This window comes from Lethenteron reissneri, chromosome 62, assembly GCF_015708825.2.
Source record: "Lethenteron reissneri isolate LAM-NWPU_2019-01 chromosome 62, ASM1570882v1, whole genome shotgun sequence".
NCBI classification, from domain to species: domain Eukaryota; kingdom Metazoa; phylum Chordata; class Hyperoartia; order Petromyzontiformes; family Petromyzontidae; genus Lethenteron; species Lethenteron reissneri.
The window spans coordinates 6,789,383-6,812,796 of record NC_083840.1 but is presented as its reverse complement, the minus strand read 5'-3'; the positions used below and the strand labels follow the sequence as shown (position 1 = coordinate 6,812,796).

At 54.5% G+C, this 23,414-nt stretch overlaps 1 protein-coding gene across 2 annotated transcripts; it reads left to right on the top strand.

Annotated features, from left to right (window-relative positions):
* The first annotated feature begins 6,787 nt into the window (after positions 1–6,787).
* On the top strand, positions 6,788–22,225 carry LOC133358461 (tyrosine-protein kinase SRK3-like). 2 transcript variants are annotated; one of them, XM_061576752.1, is made up of 9 exons: positions 6,788–7,287; positions 12,017–12,138; positions 14,712–14,875; positions 15,287–15,455; positions 15,724–15,786; positions 16,103–16,255; positions 18,063–18,244; positions 18,940–19,096; positions 19,829–22,225. In XM_061576752.1, the coding sequence occupies exons 1-9, from the start codon at positions 6,929–6,931 to the stop codon at positions 20,026–20,028; spliced, it is 1,569 nt and encodes a 522-aa protein (XP_061432736.1). In that variant the 5' UTR covers positions 6,788–6,928; the 3' UTR covers positions 20,029–22,225. The 2 variants fall into 2 exon arrangements, with proteins under 2 accessions (XP_061432736.1, XP_061432737.1); XM_061576753.1 differs by lacking the exon at positions 12,017–12,138 and having other exon boundaries at positions 6,915–7,287; positions 15,287–15,451.
* The last annotated feature ends 1,189 nt before the right edge of the window (positions 22,226–23,414 follow it).

Sequence of the window (23,414 nt, the reverse complement as noted above, 5' to 3'; positions counted from 1 at the left end):
GAAAATCCCCGCGTGCGTGGGGGAAACACTCGATGGTGTACAGACGTAGCAGGCGGAGTTAACGTGTTTGCCGTAATCTACCGCCGTCTCCTGGCGAGCCGCGGTACGGCACTCCCCCGACCCCCACGGCTCGAAGGGAGTGTCCACAACGTCTGTTCGTGATCCACGAACCCTCGTTACCGCTGCCTCCAGAGCGCTGGATCGCGGGCGAGCGCCTGGATATACCGCCCAGAGGGTGGACGTCGCAGTTTGACTGTGACAGACGAGATGGAGTTGAGAGTTTTGAAACTCCGTGGAGGAGCGTGGCTCACAGACGCTGATGCTGCCACCGCAGGGTCTGCCGGGTCGGTGCAGCCGTGAGCAGCACTGCCCCACTCGCTCGGTCACTTGAACGGAAGGTTCATTGCTTGGGACAGTCAAATCGATATTTTAATGTAGCCAAATTGAAACTGAATATGATGGCGTGTTCATTTGTGCAGTTCTTGTTGACCGGGCTGAGACCATCAACTCACGACACGAGAGAACCCGGCTACAGGAGGCCGTCGGCTCGATTCCGACTCTGGCGCCTGCTGTATACTTGGAGTTTGCGTGTTCGATCTCTTTCGCCGTGGCTGCGTGGATCGGGTCCTCCGGTTTTCCCTGCACACTCGAGAATCATCGTCACGCGTTTAGAGTATTTGGCTGCTCTACGTTTCCACGTGATGAGCCACTTCGTTGAGCTACCATTTGTGGCCAGGTCGCTTCTGAAAAAAGAACTATATAGTTCAGTAGGCCTTACCTGTGGGGAGGGTGGGGCTGGGTGGGGAGGGGCTGGGTGGGGAGGGGCTGGTCACCCTGTGGTGCCCTTATAAAACTCAACGTTTAACCTACTCACGCCGGCTTGTGCTCGCCCTCACAGTCGGGCATATTTGCGGAATACACCACGCCGCCGTTGACCCTGGCCATTGACCGAGCAACCCAACGTTCCTACCAGCTCCCTCCGCAGCAGGACAATGTGTTACACAGTATTCGGTGATGCTGCTGTACTGGCAGTGATGCACAAATAACGAAACAACTCGAATCGTGTCAACAACAACGACGACGTGTGCGGGACTCTCACATGAAGCACCCCGTTCTAGAATCAGCGACGCTTCAGGCAAGGGCATTTCTTCATCGCAGGCGGCCCGAGAGCCCCGGCACGTGGTGGTGGCCACACCGCTGCACGTGGCTGCTGTAGTCCACCTCTCTGCAGGTACCAAGCGGGGGATGGTGGATCACGCACAGATGCCGTGGCCACCCTTCCCGTGGGCGTCGAGGAGGCGTCGTGCTCTGCCATGATCACGTGCACGTCCCCTGTTCCGTCTGTAGGGGATACAGCGTTTCCCCCTCGCTCGTGTTGGTTTTCAATGGGTGCTCCGGTTTGCTCCCAAACGTTCGCGCTCGTTGTTTGGCCGATACCACCTTGATGTCGAGAGGATCGTAGAGCTCGGGCAATTGTTTGAGGAGCCGACTCCTCAAGCGCGTGGCTGCTGCTGCTGATGCTGCATCCCCACTCCTCGTCTGTGGATGCTCCTCACTCGGAGTCGTCCTCTCGAGAGCGAGGAGCGGGTACCGTGTGGCGGTCACGCAGCTCACGTTATTATAGGTCAAGATGCATGGCAATATATGAACATTTGTTTAAAGTTTACTTAGATTAATAATAATCTTGATTTGAAGCTTTCGTGTCTGCAGGAATCCATACTCTTTGGTTCTTTCGGTAAAGTCACGTGGGTAGAACAAGAATAATAGATCACGACGTTTCGATCGCCACACAGCGGTCGTCCTTAATAATATAAAGTCAACTTCTAACACGATGCCTCCATCGGGCAAGTAACGATTGTTTACAAGTAACGAGTGTTTACAGGTAACGAGTGTTTACAAGTAACGAGTGTTTACAAGTAACGAGTGTTTACAAGTAACGAGTGTTTACAGGGAACGAGTGTTTACTCGTGGTAGGAAACCGGAGCACCCAGAGAAACCCCACACGTGTGAGCGAGGGGGAAACACGCTATCCCATACAGACGGAACATTTGGAGGTGAGTCGACGTTTTCGCTGTTCTCTGGCGAGCCAGGGCTGCTGCTCCATGACACTCACTCACGCCAAGGGGGGCGGGGGGGGGTCGCGATATCCGTGCGGTGATCCATCAACCCCTCGTCGCTGCCTCCACAGCGCTGGCTCCACGTCGCTGCCTCTACAGCGACGTGCAGCAGCGCGGTCACCGCCGTGCTCAACGTCGGCCTTGTCCGTGACCTTGCCGTGACCTTGTCCATGACCTTGCCGCGACCTTGTCCGCGACCTCGCCATGACCTTGCCGTGACCTTGCCGTGACCTTGCCGTGCCTGCCCATCCCCCCACGCCCCCCCCCCCCACCGCTCGCCCCGTGCGTCAAGCGAGGTCAGGCAGCTCGCGCGTGGCAGAGCTGCGACAAGTCCGTGGCTGCGGCTCGCAAGACCCCGCGCCGCCCCCACTCTGTCGCGTGCGACGTCACACGCCCCGAGTCGGGGTCAGTGAGACGAGGCACGGGACGAGGAATGTTTCCTTGACGCACGCAGCAGCAACCCGCTGGCTCGGCCGGTCCAACTCGTTTCCTCTCTGCAGATTTTGGCCCCAAAGCAAACAACGCTCTGCCCGCGTCGCTGGCGTCCGCCTTGCAACGTGGCCGCCGGCGACGGGAGAGGTTTGCGGTGAATGTGTTCACCTGGAGCCAGCGGGCGGAGCGAGGCGGCGAGGAGGCCGACTGCGACTCTCTTTTGGTTTTGATGGGGAGCGGTGGCGCTGAGGTTAGCGCACTGCGCTACGAACACGGCGAACGAACACCGTTCTCGGCCCACTCACGGCCAACGTCAGTGACGAAGATCTGAACCGTTGCCGCGCCTCCCCTAGGACGACTCAGCCTTAAATGATTACCTGGTGCGGTGTTTTAAGCGTCAGCACTGCAGAGATACAAAGGTGGTCGGGGAGTGATCCTAATCAGAACTCCCCCTAGTGTGCCGTGCCGACTTTTGGAGGTACTCGTTGACAGCCCTTGCCCCGGACGATCTGCTGAGGCTGTATCAGCCCGGCCGCCTTTGTCTCCCCAGTGCTGATGTTTACACACCGCACAAGGAAACCCATTAAGGCTGAGTCGACCTAAGGGAGGACCAGTTCAGATATGTGCCACTGTCATAATTATTGGTCGTGAGCTTGAATCGAAATGCGGCTCACTGGGTTCGTAGCGCACAGCAGCGCTCACCACTGCACTACCACAACATCGCACCCCCACCAAGCAGCTTGGTGAAGTATGGTCAAACAGTTGTGATTCGCCCCCCCCCCTCTCTCTCTGCGCGAGGTGCGGGCATCATGCGGCCGTGGCAGCGGCGCAGTGTCACGAGCTGACGAGTCGAGATGATGAATTGTGAATATCCCCAATTAAAGGCTAATTGCACCCCCCACCCCCACCCCCATTCAATTGTGCCCCCACCCCCACGCGCGTTAACCGTCGAGTGCCACCCTCGTCGTACGGCTCACGACACTGGTCGTGGTGGTCGTGGTCGTCGTGGTGGTGGTGGTGGTTGTGGTGGTCGTGGTGGTCGTGGTGGTCGTGGTGGTGGTCGTGGTGGTGGTCGTGGTGGTGGTCGTGGTGGTGGTCGTGGTGGTGGTCGTGGTGGTGGTCGTGGTGGTGGTCGTGGTGGTGGTGGTGGTGGTCGTGGTGGTCGTAGTGGTCGTGGTGGTGGTCGTGGTGGTGAAGCCGCCGCTCGTTCTTCTCACTCGGGCGGATTTGCCAGTCCGCCTGGTCACGCGCCGAACCCGTCGGGCAGCAACTCGGACCGCGCGCGTGGGAAGGGGCCGCCACGTGTCGCGAGCCGAGCCCTTGCGCAACCAACACAGGAACGCGTCTCCTCCTCCCCCTCCAGCCCTGCGCGCCCCGCACGCAGAGGACGACACCTCGAGACCCCCTCAACCCCCCTCCTCCTCCTCCTGCTCCGTGCGCAGTTCTCCGGCGATCGCTCGGCTCACGAGCCGCACCCGAAGGCCTCCCCAGCCGCGCGGCCACCGCTCGTACGCGAGAATTGTTTTGGGGCCGTCTTCCATCACCACGCTGCTCACTCAGTGCGGCGTGTGGGTGGTGGTGGTGGTGGTGGAGGGACGTGCTGGCAGGGCTGGTTCTCAGCATCTCCAGTCGCCACTGATGATGCAAAGACGACGATGACCGTGGCTCAGTGGCTGGGAAGCTGATCTTGGGTTTGTGTGTTGACCGGGTTCGTTCCTAGCGCGGCTGCGTTGATAACCGCTACTCCACGTACAGCCGAATTGCTTGACTCAACTACTTGAGTGTGGATGCTATTTTATATATTTGTGGTAGAATAAATTATCTAATTAAAGCAACCACGCTGAAGGCGGCTGCCGAGTAGGCGAGCGGTGAAGATTACCACAAGTCGCAGTAATCTGATATTAACCCAAAGTAGGTCTAACCGTTGACAGAGTCATTATAACTTAATTATAACTTTTTTACTCTGTGTATGGGTGAGTCAATCGTATGTGTGTGTCATATGAATATTTAAAGTCCGAACGTAATTGAGGGGCGACGGACGACACGAAACCGACGGAGCCCCACTGCGGAGCGCGGCGTTGGGTGGAGCCAGAGCCCATAGCAGAGTCTGAGTCGTCCACCACCACCACCATCGTCCACCACCACCATCGTCCACCACCACCACCATCGTCATGACCACGAGCTGGCTCCAGTGCAGTCATCATTCTCATCACACGAGGCCGCTAAGTCCGCTCCGACACCCGACGCTTGGTGAGTTTGACTTGAATCACAGCGGCCGACTCGATAACAATCGCGTCACTGTCCATTACATCCGCAACTTTAAACGGGATGACATGACGTGGGTTTCTTTTACACTTGCAACTTTACTCATATTAATAGCAATGCATGATTACACAGCCATTGACAGCTCTGCCAGTCAATGAAGCTATCTAACCACCAGAGGATGCATGTGCACGGTGGACACCCACCGTGCCCATGTCTCGCGTTCACGCGACGCCGTTCACTTTTTAAATCCGACTCGGGGAGAATAAACAACCCCGCGCGTTTCCTCCCTCGCTGTTTCTGTCGAGCAGCTGCGGCGCGACTCAGTGAGTCAGGAGCTGTGTAGAGACTCAGTGAGCCATCAACTGCGGAGAGACTCAGTGAGCCAGGAGCTGCGGCGCGACTCAGTGAGCCAGGAGCTGTGTAGAGACTCAGTGAGTCAGGAGCTGTGTAGAGACTCAGTGAGCCATCAACTGCGGAGAGACTCAGTGAGCCAGGAGCTGTGCAGAGACTCAGTGAGCCATCAATTGCGGAGAGACTCAGTGAGTCAGGAGCTGTGTAGAGACTCAGTGAGCCAGGAGCTGTGTAGAGACTCAGTGAGCCATCAACTGCGGAGAGACTCAGTGAGCCAGGAGCTGTGTAGAGACTCAGTGAGCCAGGAGCTGTGTAGAGACTCAGTGAGCCAGGAGCTGTGTAGAGACTCAGTGAGTCAGGAGCTGTGTAGAGACTCAGTGAGTCAGGAGCTGTGTAGAGACTCAGTGAGTCAGGAGCTGTGTAGAGACTCAGTGAGCCAGGAGCTGTGTAGAGACTCAGTGAGCCATCAACTGCGGAGAGACTCAGTGAGCCAGGAGCTGTGTAGAGACTCAGTGAGCCAGGAGCTGTGTAGAGACTCAGTGAGTCAGGAGCTGTGTAGAGACTCAGTGAGCCAGGAGCTGTGTAGAGACTCAGTGAGCCAGGAGCTGTGTAGAGACTCTGTGAGCCAGGAGCTGTGTAGAGACTCAGTGAGCCAGGAGCTGTGTAGAGACTCAGTGAGTCAGGAGCTGTGTAGACACTCAGTGAGCCAGGAGCTGTGTAGAGACTCAGTGAGCCAGGAGCTGTGTAAAGACTCAGTGAGTCAGGAGCTGTGTAGAGACTCAGTGAGCCAGGAGCTGTGTAGAGACTCAGTGAGCCATCAACTGCGGAGAGACTCAGTGAGCCAGGAGCTGTGTAGAGACTCAGTGAGCCAGGAGCTGTGTAGAGACTCAGTGAGTCAGGAGCTGTGTAGAGACTCAGTGAGCCAGGAGCTGTGTAGAGACTCAGTGAGTCAGGAGCTGTGTAGAGACTCAGTGAGCCAGGAGCTGTGTAGAGACTCAGTGAGTCAGGAGCTGTGTAGAGACTCAGTGAGCCAGCAGCTGTGTAGAGACTCAGTGAGCCAGGAGCTGTGTAGAGACTCAGTGAGTCAGGAGCTGTGTAGAGACTCAGTGAGTCATCAGCTGTGTAGAGACTCAGTGAGTCATCAGCAGTGTAGAGACTCAGTGAGTCAGGAGCTGTGTAGAGACTCAGTGAGCCAGGAGCTGTGTAGAGACTCAGTGAGCCAGGAGCTGTGTAGAGACTCAGTGAGCCAGGAGCTGTGTAGAGACTCAGTGAGCCAGGAGCTGTGTAGAGACTCAGTGAGTCATCAGCTGTGTAGAGACTCAGTGAGTCATCAGCTGTGTAGAGACTCAGTGAGTCATCAGCAGTGTAGAGACTCAGTGAGCCAGGAGCTGTGTAGAGACTCAGTGAGCCAGGAGCTGTGTAGAGACTCAGTGAGCCAGGAGCTGTGTAGAGACTCAGTGAGCCAGGAGCTGTGTAGAGACTCAGTGAGCCAGGAGCTGTGTAGAGACTCAGTGAGCCAGGAGCAGGGCTCACCCTCGCACCCAATTCCAACGGCAGCGTTCCACCCTCCAGGTTACCCCACCCACGTGAGCACGAGGAGGAAGCTGAACGTTTCGTTACTCATTCCTGATTTAACAGCTGCGGGGTTCATGAATCAGTAACCCAGCGGCAGCAGCAGCGGCAGCAGGAGGTGATTGCTGCAGTGGGGCCGTCGACGTGACTCCACAGTGGCAGCCTGACCCCAACTTCAACTGCGGGCGGTGATGGCAGAAGCCAGCGGTTGCTGGGCCTCGTTCAGGGAACGATGCTGCTACTGCCGCCGAGCGCACGACACTCGCGAAGTGGATTCAGGGGGCGACCAGGTTGACCTTAGACATCCCGAGCCGCAGCCGCTTCCGAGTGACGACAAGGTGGATGAGGAGGTGGCGTTCGTTGCTCTGCACGACTACAAGGCGAGGGCCCAGGTGGACATGAGCTTCAAGAAGGGCCAGAGATTCCGCATCATCGAGAGGACAAACGCCGACTGGTGGCTGGCTCGCCCAGAGGATGTGGACGAGGAGGCTACAAGAGGCTACATCCCGGCCAACTACATCGCCCCCGCGCTCAGCCTGGAGGCCATGCCGTGAGTTGACACGAGACGGTTCTTTGATTCGTAATTGATCGCGCAAGTTGCCCGATTGCTGGCAACTGAGCGGTGGTGGCGAGGGGGCTGCCGATGCTTGTTGGCAACCAGCACGAGGCAAATGTTCAGTGTCGGGGATCGCTCTCCACCGCTCCCGGCGTGGTGAAGCAGTCATCGATTGGCACGTTTGTTCACCACTTGTCAGCGTGCTTAACTTTGCTTGGTCGGGTGGAGGAAGGGTTTACGACACACAATTTGACTCACGTACGATTCTTCTTCTTGGTTCTTTCGGTAAAGTCGCGTAGAAGGGAAATAATAAAATAATAAAAATATAACATAATAAAATAATTCTCACGACGTTTCGGCCACAACGCAAGCAGCCGTCCTCGGGTGAAGAACAGGTCTGTCGGAAAGACAGCGTCTGAATGAGAAAGCTTTAAATCAAAATTTCACGTACGATTATCTGACCCAAACATAAATGATGAGTAATGACATTGGTCGTGAAAGTCTCCACGAGCACGGACAGCAACACTCAGCCCTCATTCAATCCAGCCCCTCGCCCACTCAGCTCACCGGCTGGAGGTCAGATGCCTCCTTGTCACCCATCTATCGCTACTACCATGCTTCTTATTCTCACGAGCTGAAGTCCTTGGACTTCTGACGCGTTGTCGGGTTGTGGACCGCGAGTCGGTAGGCATGGTGTCCGACGTTTCACTCCGCGTGCTGGGAACTCAATAGCAGGGAGCTATGCAGCATGATTGAAAGAAAATCCCTTCCCAGTAGAATAACATCACCCTTTGATTCCACCACCCGTGTTGAGGACTCGATCTTCCAGACACTGACTTTCATCTCATCCACCGCACCGTGCAATCACCACCTCACTGCAGATCACAATTCACTATTTCACCCACTCACTCATTAACTCACCCATTAACCAACTTACTCACTCACCCACTTACTCACCCACCCACTCACTAACTCACTCACCCACTCACTCACTCACCCACTCACTCACTCACCCACTCACTCACCTACTCAATCACGCATCCACTCACTCACTCATTCACCCACCCATTCACTCACTCACCCACTCACTTACCCACTCACTCCCTCACCCACTCACTCATTCACTCACCCATTCATTCACTCGCCCACTCACTCATTCACCCACCCATTCACTCACTCACCCACTCACTTACCCACTCACTCCCTCACTCACTCATTCACTCACCCATTCATTCACTCGCCCACTCACTCATTCACGCACCCATTCATTCACTCGCCCACTCACTCATTCACGCACCCATTCATTCACTCACCCACTCACTCACTTAACTACTCACTCACTCACCCACCCACACACTCACTCACCCACTCACTCACTCACACACTCACTCACCCACACACTCCGATATGTCAGCCTCAAAGGGTCTCCATCACGATGATCACGCTCACGGCGAACACCAGTGGCGAGTGATATCTGGAACTGCTCCAGCGCCCTTTTCTTTCTCCCAAATCCATGAACCACTTCGTGGCCAAACATCCTCAGTGACTCTGCACGGAGTGGGGAGGTCACTATCCAGCAGTGGATCCACTAAAGGGCTGTGCGGGGTTCTCCGCGCTGTGTACTCTGTGCTGTGTACTCTGCGCTGTGTACTCTGCGCTGTGTACTTTGCGCTGTGTACTCCGCGCTGTGTACTCTGTGCTGTGTACTCCGCGCTGTGTACTCCGCGCTGTGTACTCTGTGCTGTGTACTCCGCGCTGTGTACTCTGTGCTGTGTACTCCGCGCTGTGTACTCCGCGCTGTGTACTCTGCACTGTGTACTCCGTGCTGTGTACTCTGCGCTGTGTACTCTGTGCTGTGTACTCCGCGCTGTGTACTCTGTGCTGTGTACTCTGCGCTGTGTACTCCGCGCTGTGTACTCCGTGCTGTGTACTCTGTGTTGTGTACTGCGCGCTGTGTACTCTGTGCTGTGTACTCTGTGCTGTGTACTCTGCGCTGTGTACTCTGCGCTGTGTACTCTGTGCTGTGTACTCTGTGCTGTGTACTCCGCGCTGTGTACTCTGCGCTGTGTAATCCGTGCTGTGTACTCTGTGCTGTGTACTCTGCGCTGTGTACTCCGTGCTGTGTACTCTGTGCTGTGTACTCCGCGCTGTGTACTCTGTGCTGTGTACTCTGCGCTGTGTAATCCGCGCTGTGTATTCAGTGCTGTGTACTCCGCGCTGTGTACTCTGCGCTGTGTACTCTGCGCTGTGTACTCTGCGCTGTGTACTCTGCGCTGTGTACTCCGTGCTGTGTACTCCGTGCTGTGTACTCTGCGCTGTGTACTCCGTGCTGTGTACTCCGCGCTGTGTACTCCGCGCTGTGTACTCTGTGCTGTGTACTCTGCGCTGTGTACTCTGTGCTGTGTACTCTGCGCTGTGTAATCCGTGCTGTGTACTCAGTGCTGTGTACTCCGCGCTGTGTACTCCGTGCTGTGTACTCTGCGCTGTGTACTCTGCGCTGTGTACTCTGCGCTGTGTACTCTGCGCTGTGTACTCCGCGCTGTGTACTCCGCGCTGTGTACTCCGCGCTGTGTACTCTGCGCTGTGTACTCCGTGCTGTGTACTCCGTGCTGTGTACTCCGCGCTGTGTACTCCGTGCTGTGTACTCCGCGCTGTGTACTCCGCGCTGTGTACTCCGCGCTGTGTACTCCGCGCTGTGTACTCTGTACTCCACGCTGTGTACACTGTGCTGTGTACTCCGCGCTGTGTCCGCCGTGCGCCTATTGCCTGGTGGATGAGCCTTTGCTGCGACCCAAGAAGAAGTCGCAGCGAGTGCCGTGCAAGCGCGCCGCATGTCGGCAGCCACGCGGGGCTTGAGTCTGGTTCAGAACGAGTCGAGGTAAAGGCGCACGGCCTTGACACAAACAGCCAGCAGCAACTCCTGAAGAACTGCACCGCGGTCCTCCTGCTGTCTTAGGTCACCGTGAAAATACATTCGAGGGAACGTGAACGGCAGACAGCAGTGATGCAGGAACAGACCACTGCGGAGCGGTTTCGTCCTGATTAAGACTCGTCAGTAGTCACCGATGCTCACTGCTGCAAACACCGCCGCTGGGAGCCGTCTCTGGTGGGAGTCCCCAGCTCAGTTCAACCCGTGGGGGGTGACGGGAGGATGAAAGCAACAACAAGAGGAGGAACCAAACGCAGCTCTTCGGGAACGCGTGATGATGGTCTTTTGCATAACGAGCAACGGCCGAGTGCTGCGTGTGCCCCCGTGCCTGCGTGGCGGAGGTGGTGGCGGTGGGTTTGTTGTTGTCGCCTCGCGGGTTTCCGCCTCGCGCGGTGTTGCTGCCCCGGGGGGTTTCCCGTCGTTTCGCGAACAAATCAGGTCACTGACGTCACCAAGCCGGTGCTGCGCCACAAGCCGCTTCGTGCGCGGAGGCGACTGTGTCCGTCGACCCGCACCGAGGGCCGCACAGGCAACAACCCACTCTGGGCAGCGCTCCTTCAGCGTGTGTGGCGGGGGAGCGGGGGCGCAGTGGTTAGCGCACTGTGCAGCGAAACCCGGTGACCCGAGTTCGATTTGGGCTCACTACCAATGACAGTGGAGCATATCTTAAACCTTGTTCTGGGCCTCCCCGTGGTCGTCTCGGCATCAAATTAGTACTTTGTGCGATGTGAAAACATGAGCATTGGGGAGACAAAGGTGGTTTGGCGTGGTGCTGACCACCCACCCCCTCATGTGCTGCGCCAGCCTTCACAAATTGCTTCTCGCGAACAGCAATTAGCCCCTCAGCAGTCTGCTAAAGGCTACAGGGAGGACCTTTGTGTTTGTGTGTGCAGGGGGAGTGGATAACATCATGATAAAACAAACACTGTTGTGTCTGAACCTGTTCTGGGCCTCCCTTGGGTCGACTCAGCGTTAAACGATGGCACGGTTTTGTGGGTGAACAGCAGCATTGGAGAGACAAAGACGGCTCTGGGCACGACGGTGCTGACCTTAATAGTGGGTTGTGAACTGGACTTGCAGTCCCACCACTGGGTGTGGATCTACTCGGGATCATTACACAACAGCTGCGTCCATACCTACGCTGCTCACAAGGCAGATAGATACTTGCCGTCTGGCAGCGCCATAGTGATGCTCGTGCCTCGCAGCAAAAAGCGCCTGGGTTCGATTTCCAACTAGGGCTCCTCTCTGCGTGGTGTGTGCGTGTTCTCCCCCCTACTCGGCATGGATAGCTAAACCCACACATACTTCTAGTGCCCCTGGCATTGGCCAAACAAACATCCCAATACTGAAAAATTACCTGCAAATTACTCAGTTGGGATCACACACAACACCAGCAGCAGCAACGTCGCCCCATGTACTGCGAAAACTTGGCAGGACCCTCCTGAAAAAGAGCATTGAGACTCGGTGGGATTTCCCTGCGTTACCGAGTTGCATAACGATAGCAAGAGTAATGCGAGCATGACATGACCTGGTCAAGCCCACGTTTGTGAGGTCATTGTAATTCATCGAACTTCAATAACTCTCAAACATCTAAGCACTCACACCCTAAACATATAGAGGGTTGTAGAGTTTGGGCAATCGTTGGTAGCACCGGCTCCTCACTGAGAGGCTGATATCTTCCGGCTCGTCCGTGGTTCCTCCTCGTGGTGCCTCTGAGTCGCCAACACCAATGCCGCCGCACGGCTCTCACGAAGTGCACGCGATGGCCGCCGGGTCACGTTTGTCGTCCCCCAGGTGGTACTTTGGGCTGATGCAGCGGCAGGAGTGCGAGAGGCTTCTGAAGAAGGAGCCCAGGCAAGAGGGAAGGTTCCTGGTGCGCGCCAGCCCCTCGCGCCCCGACTCCTACTCGCTCTCCGGTAACGTCTTCTCCCTGCCGCGTTTGGACAGAGGGCGGCAGCCGGCTACGGTCGTGGGTCTAAAGGGGCAGCCGGTCGGAGAGCAGCGGCTGGCTACAGTCGTGCGTCTAACGGGGCAGCCGGTCGGAGAGCAGCGGCTGGCTACGGTCGTGGGTCTAATGGAGCAGCCGGTCCGAGAGCAGCGGCTGGCTATAGTCATTCGTCGAACGGGGCAGCGTCCCGGGAGCTCGATGCTTTTGTGGGCAACTGCCGTGCACTTTTCCGGATGGTTCAGATCAAAGTGGTTCGCAGAGGGCGGCAGAGCAGCGAAGGCCACGGCGTTGTCCGGTACTCAGTAGTTTCGTTTTTAGTTTACTTGTGCACTCCAGCGTCTGTTGCTGTACGCCTTCACCAACGCACAGCGACCGCCTTGGTGAAGTACGGTCAAGGAACCCCCACGATGTGCCATCACGTGAAACACCTCCAGCACTTCCTGACCAAGTGCATTGTGGTCCTCTTGGCTTGGGTCACTATCAGAGTACACTCACTCTGTAGAACAGGGGGAGATAATACAAACTCCACTCACTCACTCTGTAGAACAGGGACAGATCATACAAACTATACTCATTTGCTCTGTAAAACAGGGGGAGATCACACAAACTCTACTCACTCGCTCTGTAGAACAGGGGGAGATCACACAAACTCCACTCACTCACTCTGTAGGACAGGGGGAGATCACACAAACTCCACTCACTCTGTAGTACAGGGGGAGATCATACAAACTCCACTCACTCTGTAGGACAGGAAGAGATCTTACAAACTCCACTCACTTACTCTGTAGAACAGGGGGAGATCATACAAACTCCACTCACTCACTCGGTAGAACAGGGGGAGATCATACAAACTCCACTCACTCTGTAGAACAGGGGGAGATCATACAAACTACACTCACTCACTTTGTAGAACAGGGGGAGAGAATAAAAACTACACTTATTCACACACTCTGTAGGCCAGGTCGAGAGAACATAATAAAGGTTTGTGGGTTCGGGATCGCGTTGTTTATAAATGTGTCGCAACCCTCCACCCGCAGACACGGCCAATCAGTAAAACATGTGTCATTTAACACGTAGGCTTTCGCGACCAATATTCATAATATAGGTTTTTGGGTCAGATCGCGTTATTTATAAATGTGTCGTAACCCTCCACCACCCGACACGGCCAAACAGTAAAAAATGTGTCACGTTTTCAAAGGACAAAATAATTCACTTCTTTAGCCCACCGGTGTGCTGAAGAGAGGATCAATAGCATTTTAAATTTGAGTACGACGTTTCGCTGATAATTACAATCAGCGTCATCGGTCAAGAATGGTGAAGCTCTCCTGTTGCTTCCGTTCTTAAATAGAGCAGCCTCAGGGTGACGTCATCATTTAATTCAATTCAATCTGGTGCAGTGATTCGAGGCAAGGAGGGGGGGGTATTGTAATTATATAGATTGGTAATCATTCAATTGTTATTCATTGGTATTTGTTTCCCTTATAAGGAATTGTAATTGTATCAAATAAATACAATTACAATTGTTTGTTATGAAGTCTAGAGAATGTATTAATTTGGTTATTTTTTGTTAGATTAAATACATTATCAGCCGATTGTTGTGTTATAGTATCGATTATATTTTAATAATGCATGGATACACTTGCTGAAATTTAAGTGCAAGTGCCTTAGAGATTCCGAAATGTAAGACAATTCACTCCTGTTGTGCTGTATTCTCTCTAGTAATAATAATTAGCTGGCTTTGTGTAGTATTTGGTTAACTTTAACAGACTTTACGTGACGTGTTATTGTAACTGCGTTTGGTATTTTACCTTCGAACATATCAACTCCACGCAAAAAGGTGTCCGGGTCAAAGTCAGACCCAGGCCCTTTCTTCTGACTGTGAGGTCCGTATCCAGCAGTGCCACGGTGGTGAGATGTTAACTACCTCGCCTGGTATGCAGGAGGGCTTAGGTTCAATCCCGACTGACTTCTGTATATTTGGAGTTTGCTTGTCTCTCTCCCCGTGGTAGCGTGGATGTTTCTCTGGGTTCTCTCTGCACATGTCGAGTCAACCTCATGCGTCTAGAGCAGTGGTTCTTCCTCAGCTGGAGTACACCCTGCACCCCCTGGGGGTGCAAGACATGGGCAGATTTGTTCACAAGGTAAATCATTGAAACACAAATTAAGCACGGGCACATGAGTACAACTACCTTGTTTCATCAAACCCCAATGTATTTATTAACATTGTAAACATTTTTTTTTACGATTGAGAACTAAAGGGGTGCAAGGCCGCAGTCAAGGTTAAGAACCACTGGTCGAGCGTCTTTGGCTCCTGTAAATTAATAAACCACTTCGTTGAGGTATCATTTGTGGCCAGGTCGCTTCTGAAAAAGAGCAACATAGCTCAGTGGGCCTTACCTGGTCAAATAACAACATTGTTTAGTTGAGTCGTTTTGCTGTCAGTGTTTTGTGGTTCTGCTATGCCCGTGATGACAATCCGTGCGCATGTGAACGCCTGTCTCGAGTGTTATTGTGTTGTGGCGCCGGCTGGTGGGTGGGCAGTGTACGCGCAGAGCGAGGTGGTGCACTACCTCATGACGAGGGGACCGGACAGGCGCGTGAGCATCCAGGATGGCCTGGCCTTCGCCTCCGTGCTGCAGCTGGTGGGGCACTACCTGGAGGCGCCCGACGGGATGGTCTGTCCCCTCGGCCCGCCCTGCGAGAAGGTGCCAGCGCACAGCACCCGTCGCGCCAACGGCAGTGCAGATTCGTGTCCGAGCCACCCCTCCATCGCGGCAGGGCAACCCGCAGTGCTAGCGGCAGTCGCCCAAGCTCTGCGGTCCTCTACCTAGTAAGACTTTTCAGCTGATTAAATTCGTGTTCATACACGTGACAGAAAACTGAAGGAGCCCGGAGAAAACCCACGCTTGGGATGGAGCGCCACTCTACTCCCTACAGATGGGACAGATTGAGTTCAGTCCGCACTTTGCTGTACCGCCTTCTCCTGGCGAGCCAATGCTACGGCTCCTCCTCGACGCCAACCCCCTGCGGGAAGGAGGCAGATTTGCAACTTTAGTGTGTGCGATCTGCTAACCCCACCGCCTGCAACTCCCAACTCCCCTTCCCGCGTTGGCCAGGAGTACGTGCCAACCATCAGCAGCCTGAGCCCGGAGCTGTTCAACGAGTGGGAAGTGCCACGCGAGTCCATCGAGCTGGGCGAGAAGCTGGGAGCGGGCCGGTTCAGCACCGTGTTCGAGGGCCGGTGGAACGGTCGCATCAGAGTGGCCGTCAAGATCTTCAATGTGGGTGGGTGCGGTCTCGCTCACACACGCGGGCGGCCTGCACCCAGCGCCGTGGGTCGTGGGATGGGAATCGGCTTGTGGGTAGTGGGGTGGGACTGGGTGTGTGGGTAGTGGGACTGGGTGTGGGGGTAGTGGGGTGGGACTGGGTGTGGGGGCAGCAGGAGCGGCCAGGCAGTGAGGAGCTGATACCAGCAATTGTCCAAGTTCTGCAGTCCTCTCTATATCCCGGTGTTCTCTCTGTGCTGTACTCGCCGCTCGTTCTCTCGTGTTAGATTTGGGGCAGATGGAGGGATCCTGCAGCGACGAAGGCAACGGCCAGCGCGCATCGTCGCAATGTGAGTTGCACATTTCCCTTGCAATGGACCTAAACTTTTTTTGTCATTATTTGAGCACGACAGTTGAATATTTTTTCACGCCATTTAACATTTTCACCTTTAAAAAGAGTTTCATGCATGATACAAAATTTCAATCCCTTAGGTTTTTTTATTTCAATAATTTTAATAAAAACAAAAAATCTTTATTCACGTTTCCGAGCCAAGGAGCATTCCAGCAATGAAATCCGCACCCGGCGGTGGTGATTCACAAACAGTGGCACCATTGAGGCTAAACGAGCACCGGCACTCACGCCAACTGTGAACTTTGCCCTTTCAGCCACGACCCCGAAGGATTTCCTGAGCGAGGTGAAGAAGATGACTCTTTTCAAGGACGAGAACGTCCTCAAGATCTTCGCCATCTGCCAGGACCGCTCCGCCTGCTGGATCGTCACAGAGCTCATTCCGAACGGCAGCCTCCAGCTGTACCTGGGTGACGGTCCCTCCCTCCCCCTCCCTCCCCTCCCTCTCCCTCCCCCTCCCTCTCTCTCTCTCTCCAGCTGTACCTGGGTGAAGCTCCCCCCCTCCCTCCCCCTCTCTCTCCCTCCCCCTCCCTCTCTCTCTCTCTCCAGCTGTACCTGGGTGAAGCTCCCTCCCCTTCCATCCCTCTTTTTTTGTGGGTTTAATTTATTTTATTTCTCTGCGACTTTACCGAAATAACCCAAATAACGAGATGTTATTGTTTTTTAATACGGTGTTCGCTTTCAACGGGTTGCGATATTTCAACATTGCTGTAACAATAATGTATTTATATAAATATATAAAGACATGAATCCCCCCCCACCCGTCACCCATCTGGAATTTCTACAACTCACATTCCGCCCTCGTCCACACAAAGACAAAGATCCCCCGTGTAGCCTCTTACAGACAGCAGGGGCAAGTGCTGTTAGCGAGCAGCAGCAGCACCTATGAAGGCTCCTCCCCACTCACTCTCTCTCCCCCCACTCGCTCACTCTCCCCCCACTCTCTCACTCTCCCCACTCTCTCTCTCTCCCCCCACTCGCTCCCCTCCCTCCCCCTCCCTCCCTCCCCCTCCCTCTCCCTCCCCCTCCCTCTCTCTCTCTCCAGCTTTACCTGGGTGAAGCTCCCTCCCTCCCTCTCTCTCCCTTTTACGATCAGAGGAAACAAGAAGATGCCCGGTGTAGTCGGCACTTTGCTTCGTTCATCATTTAGTTTTTTATAGTTTTTTCAATGCTTTGCTTTATGTGCCCCCCCCTTTTTAAATGAAAGATTTCACAAAAGATTTCACGCTCTGCTCTCCTCCTCCTCTCTCCATTCCATATCTCACGTCTTTCATTCACCCCCTCGCTACCCTCTCCTAACCCTCCCCTCCTTCTCTCCCCTCGCTCTCTCTTTACTCTCTTGTCCTCCTCCTGTCCCCGTACTTTCCACACTCTCCCTTCAAACTCACCCCCCCCCACTCTCCCTTCCCTCTCTCTCTTTTCTCTCCTAACTCTCCCACCCTCTCCCCTCACTCTCCCCACTCTCTCCCTTCCCTCTCTCTTTGATCTCCCCTCGCTCTCTCCCTCCCTCTCTCCCTCCCTCGCTCTTTCCCTCCCTCTCTCTCCAGCAATATCTGGCTGAAGCTCCTGGTTGAAGCTGTAACATTGTCGGCGGCAGCGGCAACCAACGCGCCTCGTAGCAAGAAGGTGCCTGGGTTCGATTCCGGACTCGCTGCCTTGCCGTGTGTGGAGTGTGCATGCTCCCACTCTGTTCTGCAGAGTGTGAGCGACAGTGTGAGCGTGTGCCATTTGTATGATCTCCCCCTGTGCTCCACGGGTTTCCAATGGGCTCTGCAATTTCTACTCGTAGCTGAGAGGTATAACAATGTTACCGTTAATAGCCACAAAACATTAAAATGCTGCAAAATCACCTGCAAATTACTTCGTAGGGATCGCACACAGCAGCAGCAGGAGCAGCATCGCTGCCCTGATGGATACCTGTACCTGTCTGCGAAGCACAGCGCCTTACGTTGAACGGCCGCCCCTACTGGGCATCTGTGAAAAGAGCTTCATAGCTCATCGGATTTTTCCAGGATGAATAAAGTCTGATTTAAATGTCCCTGTGCTATGAAAATGGCATGAATACTAAACGTGTGTAAACATTATATCAGATAACCCACACTCTCTCCGCCACCACTACCACTACCACCATCACTGCTACCGCCATCACCGCCACCACCGCCTCCATCTCCACCGCCACCACCGTCATCACCACCGTCACCGCCACCGCCAACACAGGCCGATGCAGGCAGGAGCTGGGCCTGGCGGACATGCTGTTCATGGCGCACGGCGTCGCCTCGGGCATGGAGTACCTGGAGAGCAACAATTACATCCACTGCGACTTGGCGGCCCGCAATGTGCTCGTGGGGGACGCCGGAATCTGCAAGGTTGCCGACTTTGGGCTCGCCCACTTCCTGAAGGTGGGAGCGCTGGAGACGGGGGGTGGGGGGGGGGTGTCTCTATGGTCATCAAGCGACGACGTGACCACGGCCGCACGGTACCCGCTCATCCCTCGCATAGAGAGAGACGGAGGGCAACTCGGAGGAGGAGCCACAGATGAGCAGCGGCAGCACCAACGATTGCCCAGGCTGTGCAGTCCTCTCTATATGGAGGTGTTAACGGTCATGAACACTTGTGTGTGGTGTCTGCACATCGACAGGTGAACCACGCGTGAGCAGCACACACAGGGGCCTTGTAGCCCACCTCGCTCTCTTTTCCCACCCTACATTCCCGGCTCAATTTCGGCCACATGGTTGTGCCACGTGGTGAGTTGGCAGCCATCTCTGTCAGGCTCCAGCTACCATTACACAGCCACGCCGCGCGTGCCAGTGCGACCTGGGATCTCCAGCTGTGGACGAGGGTTGCGTTACCAGTCACCAAATGGGGGAAAAAACCCGGTGGTTTGCCGCACGTATATCGCAATTTCTGTGATTCGCAATGGATGTTTTGGGCGTTGTACGCCCTCCTCCACCTAACAGTCACATTCATAAAATTGTCACGTGATGCGCAAACGTGTGAATGTATTGCTGCTGCTGCTGCTGCTGTACTCGCTGCCGGGCGCTGCGCCCGCGACGGTGGGGCTCACGAGGGATGGAAACGCTCGCGGTCTGCACAGGGTGACTACTACCAGATCGCGGACGGCATGCACGTGCCCATCCCATGGACCGCCCCGGAAACCATAGAGCATGGCGTGTACACGCGCGAGTGCGACGTGTGGTCATTCGGCGTGGTCCTCTACGAGATATTCACCTTCGGGGCGATGCCATACTCAGGTGAGAGCGTGAGTGCTGTCATTATTGATTTTGTAAAGCGCTCTGAGATATTTTGATAAGACACACGCTTTTAAGAAATAAAGACGATGATGATGACGAGTGGGATGGTGCGTCTGTCCGCACGTCGTCACCACGGGACGTTCTCCGACGTTCTGCTCGATGCAGGGCCCAAAGCCGGACCCTATTGGGCAAAGTCCCAACACCCGCGTGTCCCCTACACCACTGCGGCACGGTGGTCACCTGGTCCCCTCCCTCTCCCTCATCAGGAGGGGGGGGGGGGACTTGGCCGCCCCACCCACGCAGGCTGGGAGCTAAATGATGAACCTATCACCCCCCGCCCACCTCACACGCTAAGGTGTCATCACCTTAATGTCTATAGCACCGCAGAGCTTGGGCAATTGTCGTGGCGCTGGCTCCCCACCAAGTGGCTGCTACCTCCCTGTTCCTCGTCTGCAGTTGCTCCTCCTGGCTCCTCTGAGTCCCCCCCCCCTCTCTCTACGAGAGCAATGGGCGGGTACCGTGTAGTGGATTTCTACCGGTAGCCATTCATTCTACACAGCGATTTGTTAATGAAATCTCTGCTGACTCTTCCAGGAGAGAGCCCCCCCCTAACCCCTGAAGTTCTGCACATCGGGCCGTAGGATGGAGGGGACGGGCGGGAGGGCGCCACACGGCACGTGCCCCCCCCCCGCCCACCACGTTGTTAACTGCCACCCGTGCGTGCGTCTCTAGGGATGACGATGCAGAACGTCCAGTACTTCGTCTGTACAGGGGGCCGGCTGGAGAAGCCGGAAGGCTGCCCAGACGCCGTGTACCGGATCATTCTCAAGTGCTGGCACGCGGAGCACAGGAAGAGGCCGTCCTTTGCAGACCTCAAGCCAGAGCTGCACAGAGTCTCACTGGCTTACCAGCGTGAAAAGGGCGGCTTTTAAACGTCGCAGAAACTGGGGGACTTTAAAGAAAGCCCTTCGAGTCCGACCAGGAACTTGCACGTGGACTATGTACTCACGAGTGGCCAGGTGGGTCGTCATGGCCGTGCGGGAGGCATTGAGCCGATGCTGCTGGGAATCGGGTTTTGGGATCACGGTGTTTGTTCTCGGCCACCCGTGCGATCGAATCGGCTTCAGTCCACATGTGGCTCGGAGGTCAGAGCGCCGGGCCGGGACGGCTCAGCTCCCGGGTTCTGATCCTGGCAGCCAGCCACTTGCATGCAGCTAAACTGGGTTCCCAAGTACAGTGAGTTGATGGTCTCAGCTCTTTGACCAAAAACTTACGTAGAGACCCGTAGACTCACACTGAGTTGCGATTAAACTAGGTCCTCAAGTATAGTGAGTTGGTCTCAGCTCCATCACTAATGATTGCACAACAACACCATCAAACATGATTAAGTTTGGTTTTTCACTCACATTTTGTCAAAAATTAGTTCTGAGATTTAAAAACATCAGTTCGGCTGTCGAGCAATGCTCGCATGTGGCAGGGAGGGTGGGAAATAATATTGTCGAATATTAAAACAATATAATAACGTTGGCTTATGTGCTATGAAGAAGGGTGATTGCCCGAAAGATCAACGATTATACATTCTTATTATGTATAACAAGCTGTAAAATGGGCTAAATGGGGATGTTCATGGCAATATTGGGGCTCTTGGTAAGGAAGTGGATCAAGCAGCAGGCACAGCCACAACCCCGGCACTCACGGCGGCATTTGGAGGACGCCACTGCCGCCCCCTGCACTACAGGGGACACGTTCTTGTCGCGAGAGACTCTCCGGCTGCGGTGGCCGATCGCGATCCACGCGTGGACGACCACAAAATATCCCGTTGGGATCTGGGGAGAATGAGCGGGGACCGTGTGGGCGGCGCAGCGTCATGAGCGGTCATTGTTCTTGTTCTTATTGTTGTGAGATATCGGGGACCGCACGGAATGACCCCTTTCAGCAGATGCGCTCCTCTCCTGCCCATCGACAGGCATGGCCACCAACTGCTGTGGGCCTGGCTGTGTATGCGAGTGACTCGATTTCACCTGCGAGTGGACATGCAGGCACGCAGCAATTCCACACATGCTCCGGCCACGAGCAGACGTCCCACGGATTGCCAACCATTCGCAGTTGCGACTCTCTCTTATCGGTTTCTCTACGGACTCGTTTGTATTGTTTCATGTATTACCATTTCAATAGTACTGTTTTGCTTGTACTGTTCCATGTATATTTATTCGATTCGCTCCCATGCGGTTGGTTAAACTAGCACAAATGTGGGTCTGTAAATGCGGTGATTTTTTCCTATAATTGTTTACTCCCGTTTGTATTATTTCTCGATTTGGCTCATTTGTATAGTCATTAATACCCAATAAGCCTACATTTAAATTAATTGTAAATAGTGTATTCTATTAGCTTCGATTGTTTTACATGTATCATGAATCGGTGTCTTATGTCATGCGTACTCATGGCACGGTAGGATATTAAACAACCTGTGAACGGAGTGAAGCTCCATGGCAGACTTCAAGTGGCAGACTGCAAGCCACAGCCGGGAGGCCACGGTGGTGGTGGTGGTGGCTACGCTGCTGCACGAGGCAGCTGTGCCCAGCGTTGTGGAGGAGGCAGCAGCAGCAGCAGCAGCAGCGAGGGTTGGTGGATCACCACACAGATCCTGTGAAACTCCTGTCCTGTGGGCGTCGAGGTGCCATACCCCCCAGGCACAGCAACAATGGGGACTCCAGCTGATCCGTCTGCGTGGAACGGAGCGTTTCCCCCTCGTGCGCTTGCTTTCCTGCCATGGTTTGCACACTGGACGATGCGGTTCAGGATGTGTGGTCCATGAGCTTATCGGCGGGAGATCTCAGCCAGGAGTCTCCTCTCACGAGGTGTTCGTGACTTCTTGTGGAAGTCCATTGCTGCCATCCGAGCACCATCAGGGTTGAACTCACTTTGTCGAAGGTTGAGCGACCTCAAACGGTGGTGCGGAAGGTTCTTGATGGCCTGGTGTATGGGTAAACGGACGTGTTCCACCACATCGCAGTGTAGGACCAATGTGTAATAACCACGGACACACAACTTCCCACTTCCTGATAATCTTGGTTAGTATTACACCACTCGCAAAACAATAAAACAACCGGCTGACTATTTAAGTGAGAATCGGTGCGTGTGTGTGAATGCTTAACACAAGAAGTCAATTAAAACACAATGACTCATTGCGGAAACTATCCTTTTTTAATCTATAATAAAACTTAAAACGTAGGCTTTCGCGACCAATATCCATAATATAAGTTATTTTGGATTGGAACACATAAATATAAATGTGTCCTTAAACCTGCCACCACCCGACAGCCAATGTAGTATTGTCTGTCACTAACAGAACGTGCCAATTCGTGACTAGTGTCAGGACGACTCTGACGCACTTGTCCTGGGAAGGATTCTTCATTCATGAGCCACGGGCTGCTCACACTCGGAGAGGCGGAGACTCCACAGCAACAGGCCCGAGTCTCCCGTGTATCTCCCTCAAATACGGTCCGAAGCCACGCCCCCATTTCCGAACCTTCTCGCCTGTTCTCGACCGCTCGCTCTACCAGCTGACTCCACTACCTCTTCTGTCACCTGGCATTACCTCCCGTGGCCACTAGTCCACTCACACCATAGTTTGACTCTACTGTCATTACCCCCCACCCGCTCTTAAAAATGTAGCCATCCCAGCTAATACTAAGAAATGTTTTAAATATCAACAATTGGGGCAGAATGACAAAACACATCCGCATCGAAGAGAACCTGCCGCGCGACTTTCGCAATGAAGAACAACAACATGACGAGTGAGTGGTGTCAGCCATCTCGCAACGAATGAACAAACACAGAAAGGAACACAACAATGGTTGGACGTGAGAAAAGATAGTCCATGAGAATATGTTTCCCCTGTTTTCTGGCAACAAAACAGGTGTGTTAAGATGTTAAAACACCAAACTGAAAACCTTTTACAAGGAAACATGTCTGCATTTACCACAATGCAAAAAACACTCTGACGATTATTATTAAGATATTCCATCTTCGTGGTTTGGAGAGCCATCAACGTAGCCGTAAACTTTTCGACCGGGTCCTTGATGCCGGTCCATCGCATGTAGCGGAGTCTGGTGGCCCCTGCGACTCGGAGGGTGGCATTCTGTGGGCGGCACAATGCGTTTTTCGGGTCGCACAGTTACTTTGGACGGCTGCCCTGGCACGTCGGACACTCCAGACCCCGTCCGTACAGGACATGCCGATGAGATGATTGGGCCGGAATGGACGATGGTTTGAGGCATGATGGGTGAACAAACCAACGGCGACGCCCCACCTGTAC